General features: G+C 54.3%; 1 protein-coding gene across 1 annotated transcript; it reads right to left on the bottom strand.

Annotated features, from left to right (window-relative positions):
- Positions 1 to 700: 700 nt before the first annotated feature.
- PROX2 (prospero homeobox 2) lies at positions 701 to 8,191 on the bottom strand. The gene is made up of 5 exons (XM_071745993.1): positions 7,582 to 8,191; positions 3,853 to 5,466; positions 3,193 to 3,300; positions 2,568 to 2,762; positions 701 to 2,458 (listed from the first exon to the last, which is right to left on the bottom strand). The coding sequence occupies exons 2-5, from the start codon at positions 5,401 to 5,403 to the stop codon at positions 2,273 to 2,275; spliced, it is 2,040 nt and encodes a 679-aa protein (XP_071602094.1). The 5' UTR covers positions 5,404 to 5,466; positions 7,582 to 8,191; the 3' UTR covers positions 701 to 2,272.
- Positions 8,192 to 8,937: the final 746 nt, after the last annotated feature.

Here is an 8,937-nt window from a genome sequence, read left to right as displayed (position 1 = left end):
TGTCTGGTCATGATTCTGGGCAACTAAGCTCATGGTGGCCCAGTTTTAGCAGGGACCTCCAGAGGTGCCTGCCAACCTCAGCTACTCTGTGATTTGGGGCATTGCCTTGCCCTCAGATCCCCAAACTGCTACTTTACTGATACGCACAAACTTGCACCTTAGCAGAGGAAGCAAGAAACTCCTTACCAAGGGTCTGTCTGTTAAAGGGCTTTGTTGCAGCACGATGTTGTCAGCAAACTTATGTCCCCTAATTATTTAGCTATAACCAAAAGAATTTCCTAACCCCTTCCAGGCCATTATTTCCTTTTCCAGCAGCATTGGTTTTGCCTACTCAATGTGTTGCTTCAGCTCTGCAGTGGTTACAGCCAGCAGGAACAGCACTGTCCTATCGATTGTGGTACCACCAGCAGCACTTCTCAGATGCTGTACATTGGAGTTTGGCATCTGTAAATTTTGGGATCAATCTCCCTGTGATCCTCCTGTTGGCTGCTGCTCATCCTTTGAGTTGCAGTTTATGGCTGACTGAGCAGAGGCACTGGAGTGATGGCATGGGCTTCAGTGAGGAGAGTGGTTAGTGGGGGCTGCTCAGCCCTGCAGGGATGCTGACAGGAGGAATAAGCCCTTTAGTCACGATGTTATTCTTTTCTCAACAAAAGGCAAGAAATTCCCAGGGTAATACATTACAGCTGACGTTATCAAAGTGGTCTCAAGGAGTGTAAAGGGTTAACTTAAACTATGCCTTTATTTAAAAACATATTGGGTAAATTTGATGTTGGGGTTGTAAAATACACCTCAAGAAATGAACATACAAACGCAAGCAGGCAATCTGGTTAGCTGCACTCACAATGGTGAGAACTACTGCAAAACTGCTACTATTTCAGCCACCCCACCCTGCCCTTTGATTATCACACACTTCCTTACCCCTGCAGACACACCGCCTGCAGATCACCCTGTGCACTCTGCTGCTGGAGCTGTGAATTTCCTCTTCTGTGTTGCTTTAATACCCAGCTGACACCTGACACACATCCAACAACATCTTGACCTCTTCTCAATCCCCTTCTCGCCGAGTGTTTTGCACAGGGCTGTCATTGCTCACCCATGGTTAGACACTGCTGCCCTCACAGAGCCTTCCTCCTGTGTCTTTCCCAGGACCTTGCTCGTCTTCACAGCATTTCCTTACCCACCACCACGATGGGACACAAGAGCCCTTAACATAAAATGCTTCACCATGCTCTGTCAGGTGGGAAAGTGGCCACTGACTCCTGGTCACAGGGAAAATAAACCTCCTTGGATTTGCAAACCTCAGGGCCAGCTCCTCACCAGTGGGGATAGCTTTTGTTAAACCCCACAGGGACTGACACATCCCAAATAACGTGCTTCTCTTTCACCACGGACAGGTAGGTTCCTGGCACTGAGATGTCTGGAGCAGTTTTGCTAGAAGCAGTGGCATGGTGTAAGGGGATGTGGGTGGGCCTTTGACATGGCACTTTCCCCCTAGGTAATGGGCTGATGGGGGCTGGTTGTGGGGCCAGCTGCATACCCTGCTCTCCTCCAGCACTGCAGGTGGCACTGCTGGTGAGCAGCCACTCCAGGGAAGCTCCCACCAGCTCATATGCTCACCTGGCCCTGGCACGCAGCTGCACAGGGGGAACTCTTGCCAAACAGCACGGGGGGGGGGGGGGGGGAGGTTAGGTGTGGTGTTTGTGCTGGCTGTAACCAACACTGTTTTTACATCTCCCAGAGAGGGTCAACCATCCTCATGGGGTGCTTAAAATGCTGGAATTCACCAGATGTTTTCTTTGGACACTGGTGTGTTGTATCTGGACAGAAATTGAGGCGTGCTGCTGGACCAGACACATCCACCAGTCTGCTGTGCCAAGAAAACTTTGCCCGCTGCTAGGACCTCTGTATGCTTTATAAACAGAAAGGCTCTTTGCCCTGACCTGTGGCCCTCTGGAAAAGAGAAGGAAGGTGGCTCACCCAGGGTCACAGGGAGAGCTGGGGCAGGGTAAATTCCCAGGCTCCCACCTGATGACTTCACCTCCATTCTTCTCTTTTGTGGGTCTCCAACAGGACCTCACCAGCTTTGAGCAAGGGAATAAAACACACAGCATGAAATTCCAGCACCTGAGCAAGCTGTACACCTCACTCAAGGAGCTGTTTGACAGGACAGAGAGAAAACAGCCAGAATAATGGATGCTGTACAGAGTGCCCAGGATGTGCTGAGCGCATGGTGGCTGCACACAGCACCTGGGGCTGCTTTCACGGACACTCAGCTGCGGAGCAGTTCCTGTGAACAGCCTGCAGTTTTAAAACCTTCTGGGATGTCACTGTCCAGTTTGGAAATTATTTTGTAAATGGGTTTCTTCCAGGAGGGGTCGGCGTCCTTGCCTGCCCTGACGGCACAGAAGAACTCCCGCAGAGTCAGGCTGGCCACCTCCAGGAACCGCCCCGGCACCTGCGGCGAGATGGGCGTCACCCACAGCACCGCCGGGTCCCTGTCTCCCCCTCACCCTGTCAAACCCCACCAGACACCACCACCCCTGCCTCTGCCTCCCCCTTTTTACCTCGAAGTCGTTTCCCTTGTTGTAGTGCATGTTGAGGGCACGGAAGAGCTCCGAGTCCCGGGAGACCCGAAGGGCACCGGCATCTGCCACACCCTCCAGCAGGGCCTGCCGGGCAAACTTCTCCACTTGGATGTAGTAAAACTCGCGGAAGTTGCTGAACCACTTGATGAGCTGGGAGGTGATGCAGCGGCTGAACTGCCGAGGGAGAGCCAGAGGACATCTTGGAGCCTCCTGCCCCAGGGGCCCCCGCAAGCCCAGCCCCAAGGCCAGCCCCGCCCCAGGGGTGGAAAAGCGCCCGCAAGGACCGTGACATCGGGGTGTCCATGGTGCCTCTTCCCGCTGAGACTCGGGTCCCACCAGCCCAGCGTGGGGAGGCACGTTTGTGGTGTGATTGAATCCCAACTCTGATTGCACAGAGTGAAGACCTGGCAGCCCAGGTCTGCTGTGGCCCTGAGCACTCACTCCAGGGCAGCCCATGCTGAGGCACATGCTGTCCCCAGCTCCTGCCAGCGGGGCAGGGTGGACACCAGACCATTGCCTTCCCTGCAGCTCCCCAGACATGCGGGCTGTCTGCCCAGCCCCTGGGAGCCCTACCTGGCATCAGCACCAGGTCCTGGCTTCTTACCTGCACATCGAGGAAGTAGGTTTTCAGCAGAGTGGAGCTGGGGTAGCGGGTGAAGAAAAACATCAGCTTGGCCTTCTTCAGGTGACCGGGGGTCAGCGCCTCCTGGATCTGCCTTGGGGTCAAGGAAAGCCCGCACGCAGCAGCCTGATGGGCTTGGCACATCCCCAAGCACTGACCCCGGCATGCATGTGCCTGGTGCCTGTGAGCACCCCTCCCCGTGCTGGCAGCAGGGTGCAGGGGGTTTGTCCCCAGCTGGGCAGCCACTTTTCCCTTCAGCATCCCCAGGGAGTAGCTCCCTATGGCGCTTCCCAGGCTGATGGGAACAGGGATATCCATGAGACACCTGTTCCTGGCATAGGATGCTGGGACCACCAGGATGGCAAAAGAACAGGCTTTGGAGCTCCTGACTTCTATCCCCAGCTATGTTACAGCATCTTCACAACCCTGAGGAACATCAGTGCCCCTCCATGGTTCAAGATCACTTTTCCTCCTCACCCATTTTTAGCGCCCTGTGGAGCAGGGAGGACCCTGGCTCTGGGGAGAACAGCAAAGGCTGTGCCAAGCTGGGACTCCAGAGGACAAGGGGAGCATGTCCAAGCCCAGGGACCTCTCTACCTCCAGCTGAATCCAGAGACCTCCCCAGCTGTCCCAAAAGGATATATGGGTGGAGGCAAAGGGCACACCATCCATGGCAGCCTGCAGTTCCCCACAGCCATCCCTGCCAGCTGGCAGTGGTGCCAGGCTCTCCACATCAGCAGGGCTCAGGGGCAGGGGATGTTGCTGCTGCTGTCTCACAACCGATGACCTCAGTTTGACAGTTCCCCAGTGCAAGTTGAGGGGCTCCAGAGGACCCCTATCTGGAGCACAGAGGGTCCCACCTGAGCCACTGCCCCAGGGGCCGTGCTGGTTGCAGCCCAGTAGCTGGGTCAGCAGCTGGCTGTCCTGGATGAGGGCACTTGAGCCCAGTCGATAACCCGGTACCTGAGAAGGTTTTCTGACCCCCTTTGAATTAAAGGAGCCAGCATGAGAACCTGGGCTCTTCCCTGAAGCTCCTGACAGGACTGCAGCCTGGGGTGAGCCCAGTGAATTCATGGGTGATGGTTTAGCAAGTGGTTTTTTGCATTTCCCAGTAGCAATATACTCTCTCCTGGCACCTTCCCCCATCACGGGGAGGCTGTGGTGCTGCTGCAGGAGGTGGCTCGCTGCCTTTGGCCACACAGTCTTCAGGACAGAATCCACCACCTGGGATGTCACCCCAGCCAGTTCATGCTTCAGTGCCTGCGAGAGGACCCTTGCAGCTGAGGCCAAACCATCTGCACTGCCTCTGTCCTCTTCCTCCTCCCGTCCATGCACCCCTGGGATGCTCCTCCAAGGAGGCACTTTGCATGGGTCATCAGTGGCAGAGACACTGTCCTTGTCCAGTCTGTCTCCAGGCTTTCCAGGCAGTGGATGTGCTATCTCAACACCTTCCAGGGTTTTGGCAGTGTCCCCAGAGTCACAGACCTGGAAGAATTTCTCCTGAAGTCTCCTCAGCTGCTGCTCTAAAAAGCAGAGCTGCTCCTTCAGCTGCTGGCAGCCCTCAGCATGGAGGCTGCCCCCCTTGGGAACCACTCGCCTGGCTGCCCCCATGCCATGCTTGAACACCTTTGGCTTCCTCTTGCTTTCCTGGGGCAGCTTGCTATCCCTTTCCCTCTTATGCCTAAAAGCTGCCTCCAGGCTGGTGCCAAATGCTGAAGGGGCTGATGGGAGGCTCATGCCTTGGATGATGCTCTCCACCCTGGCCCGCTTGGCTCGTAGGTGCTGGTCAGAGAGCTGGTCCTGTAGGTGTTGATCAGAGAGCTCATCCCTGTCAGCAGCACAGGGCATGGAAGCTGGGACATGGGTCCTAGGGAAAGCCAGGGCTTGTGCTCCTTCTCCAGGAGATGCATCACACTCATAGTCCGGAGGCAAGGCCACTGCCTGGGAGGAAGGGAAGAAGATGCAAGGATCTAGGTGCTTGCCAACCACAGGGTGGCTGAGGAGCTGTGATACCAGAGATGTGCTGGGGGAAGGGAGGAGAGAGTTTGTCTGGAAACAGGGTTCAGGCTTCAGCCCTTGGCTATGTCCTGAGGTGGCACAGTCTTTGTCGTGCTGAGAGGCAGTGCAGCCATCCATCACCCCTTCTTCCTGCCTGGACAGTGGAGAGCTGACTCTCAGCTGGTTTGGGATCATTGCCAGTGACAGACTGGCAGGCTTCCCAGGTGTCTAAGGTTTCAGTCCGCTAGAGTTTTGAAGCTGGAAAAAGAGGAAAAAATGTCAGAGATTTTCCTCCCAGATTCTCAGGACATCCCTGTTCCAGGACCTTTCCCTGTTCCTGGGCACTGCCAAACCCGTGAGCAGGCTTTCAGGTGCCTCGTGACAGCAGCAATGCTCTGGACACAACTGTAACCTACCAGCCAGGTGTTTGTGGTGCCTGGAGTTCATTTCACTCAGTTTGAGCCCTGTATGGACCTGGCAGAATGGACTTCACACATTGCCAACTGCACCTGTGCCAGAAGCCTTCAAGGAAACTCACCTCTGGGCTCCCGGATTTGGCTACAAGGGTGCTGAGCACCACCACCACACACCCCTGGGCAAAGGTGATTTTTGGGTGTTCCCAGGCACTGACAGGGGAGAGGAATGGCATCTACATTCCTGGCAATGGTATTCATGGCACGTAGCAGTTAGGCCAGGACATGGCTCCTGCCCACCTCTGCCAGTATTCAGCACCCACCACCACAGTCCCGAGGACACAGTCATGGGCAGCAGTGCTGGGGGGCCATGGAGGCTGCTGGGAAGGGGCACAGCGAAGGTGAAAGTGTGATGTGACCTCCTGTGAGTGGGACACACTGGGATGATCAGGCTAACGCAGCACGGTGCTCCTAAGCACTTATCAAAACACAGAATAAAAGGAATGGGGATGGGGATTACCACGGAAGAGAAAAACTACTGAGCCAGCAGCCCCTGGCTTAAAATTGTTATGCTGACTCCAGGCAGGGATCCACCCCCTCCGCTGCTGGCTCAGAGAGCTTTGCAAAAGAACTTGCAAAACCTCATATCCTGGGCAATTACAGAGTAACCATCCCTCCAGAATGCATCAGTTAGCAGCATGTTTGCACCCCTGAAGTGGGACGGTTTATGTCTTTTCCAGGCACTTTTAAAGTGTCTGAGATTCTTTTACTTTACTTGGAAATGTCTGATCATTTTCAACACTGCCAGTGTCTTGACCATATGACTGTCTACCCCACAGTAAGTTCTCCAGGCTAATAAGCACAGTAGAAAGTGGGTTTCTACTCACTGGCTTTTAGTGGGCCACCCTCTTTCGAACAGTCTTTTATTCTAGGCAGGTATTTACCACTTGTTGGTTTCCCATGTTGAATTCCTACCTTTCCCAACAGTTAGAATTTCATGTTTCCAACAGTCTGTCATGAGGAACATTCAAACTGCTTGCTTAACCAGCAGCCAGCATGAGGTTGGGGAGATGGCAGCTTTCAGCATCACCCCCTGCCCTTGTATGACCAGTTTCACCATTACATGCTTCATAGCCTGCCAGCTGCTTCCAACAAAGCTGTAGAGCAGATGTCATGCAGTTAGACTTCCTCCACCCCTCAGCCTTTCTGCACAGCGTGGGTGCAAGACAGCTGGTCCTGCAGCCTTGCTTTTGGATGTGTCAGTCTGTTAGAGGAACAACCTTACTCTGGCACTCAGTCACAATTTTTTACCCCCTCTATGGTCAACAGCAAGGCCAGAAAGGACACCAGTCTCCTTTGCGGAGGTTTCCTAGCCCCAGAAACCCAGGGAAATGTGCCCCTCATGAGCAGATAAACTTGGCGCTGACAGGAAATACTCCTCTTGCCTAAGGCTTCCAGCACCACTACATTTCTGCCAAAGATTTGGAGAGTGGAAGCAGAGCTTGCAGTCCCAGGCCATGGCAGCCCACCGTGGGTGGCCTTGACTCCCCACTGAAGCCTCTGCAGTGCCACAGAACCAGGAGGTCCTGCCCCAAGCAAACTGCTCCTACTGACGCAGCCTGTTCCTCATCGAGTTAGCAGATTCATACCCTTTTTACCAGCCTCCACCAGTGCCACCTTCCAAAACACTAAAAAGCAGCAGAGGCTCCCCTTACCTGAAGAAAACATCCAAGGAATGAAAAAAAGATGCTCAGAAGAGAAGATGTGTCCTCTCCAAAACAGGAGCCAACTAACAAGGGCTTCCCAGGTACTCCGCAGGGGGAGAGCCATGCAGGGAAGAGTCTGCTGCCTCTCCAGCCCTGCAAATAACCCCCCAGAACCCTCCCAGCCACTTTTCATCCCTCTGTTTTCAGCAAGCAGTCCAGGACCTGAGCAGCTAGCACCTCTCTGCCCCACTCACCTTTGCTCCAGGGGCGCAGGAGCTCCCTGAGGGCAGGCAGCGGGGATCAGAGGCCAGGGATGCTGCAGAGGCAGCGCTGGAGTGTCCTCCCGCTGCGCTCAGGTCCTCTAAAGAGGGAGTGGGGAAGCCAGAGGCAGCCAACCGGCTGGGAACGACTTCTGAATATGCAGATGGACGTCCGGGTGGTCAGGTCCAGTGCCGGGGTCCAGCCACCTTCCCTGCCGCTCAGCCACCTCCCAGGCTCCTGGCCCCCGGGGTCAGGCAGGCAAGGGCTGCTGCTGAGCTGGTGGCTGCCCAGGTGGGCAGAGGGACAGATGAGCAAATTCCCCCCTGCAATTTGGAACTCCATCCAGGATCCAGGACGGTGAACTGTTGGTGAGGTGATGTATATACACAGAGCTAGAGGTGCCACAGGAAAGGAAGGAGCTGGTCCAGAGCTCCAGGTGCCGCCTGACTCCCACGGAAAGCACCCAGGCATTCCAATATGATGGGAACCTGGAGGCATTTTGACTGGCCTGGAGGTCTGTGGTTAGGACACGGCCAGGAAACGGAACAACAACAACGGAACAACAGGAAAAGCAGCAACACTGAGTCCCTTGCTTACCAGGGGGTGTTTTCAGAGAGACTGCCCTGAGCTGAGCATGCCCCGACTCCAGCCCAGGATAAACCTGCGCGCCCCGGGGGCACACAGTTGTGGGACACTTGGTGCAGGAGCTGCCAGGTGGGTGGAGAAAGCCTATCCACGCATGCCCCTCCTGCAGCTTTGTCTGCTTTGCCCCCACATGCTGACTGAACATGATGATGTTTGGTGTGTCCACTGGGTAGGCAGGAGGCTATGGTTAAAAGCAGTTGACATCAGGTGGTCTTGTTCAAGGTTATTAGGCTCTGAAAGACTAATAATCATGGAGATCATGGAGAAATCCCTGGCAGAGAGCCTCCCTGGCTCAGTTGCTTCTTATTAAAGCAGTTGGCACATCCTCAAAACCTCAGAGACCGGCCCCCCTTGATTTTTATTCAACTTTTTTTCTTTGAAAGTGATCCCAAGTATATTCATTGTGAATGTATATTAGGAGAATATTTTGAAGATTGCAGTTTACCATTGATATATTATTTAAGCAATAGTTAAATGAAGGACATGTGCATAACCTAGACCTGGCTCCTCGAGAGACGTCTGGCTGCCAGACAGCCTTTTATGACTAACCCAAGCTAATTCTGATTCTACAATTGGGTTCCTTAGGTTTTCTCCACCAGTAGTTCCCCACCTAGAAACAGTCAGAAAACAGAAGCTGGCTGGGGGATTCTCTACCTTTTTCAATGTACAGACAACATGTGAGGAATGGATCTTATTTGTGGACT

Source organism: Heliangelus exortis, chromosome 5 (genome assembly GCF_036169615.1).
Source record: "Heliangelus exortis chromosome 5, bHelExo1.hap1, whole genome shotgun sequence".
NCBI lineage: Eukaryota > Metazoa > Chordata > Aves > Apodiformes > Trochilidae > Heliangelus > Heliangelus exortis.
The sequence above is the reverse complement of the archived record's forward strand: the minus strand, read 5'-3'. Positions and strand labels throughout refer to the sequence as shown.

Bases quoted from the DNA above. Each gene is read 5' to 3' on its own strand.
- PROX2 (XM_071745993.1), bottom strand. From the start codon at position 5,403: ATGATCCCAAACCAGCTGAGAGTCAGCTCTCCACTGTCCAGGCAGGAA. The intron at 2,763-3,192 runs GTAAGAAGCCAG...CTCCCTCGGCAG, and splicing joins CCTACTTCCTCGATGTGCAG to TTCAGCCGCTGCATCACCTC. The intron at 2,459-2,567 runs GTAAAAAGGGGG...ATCTCGCCGCAG, and splicing joins ACAAGGGAAACGACTTCGAG to GTGCCGGGGCGGTTCCTGGA.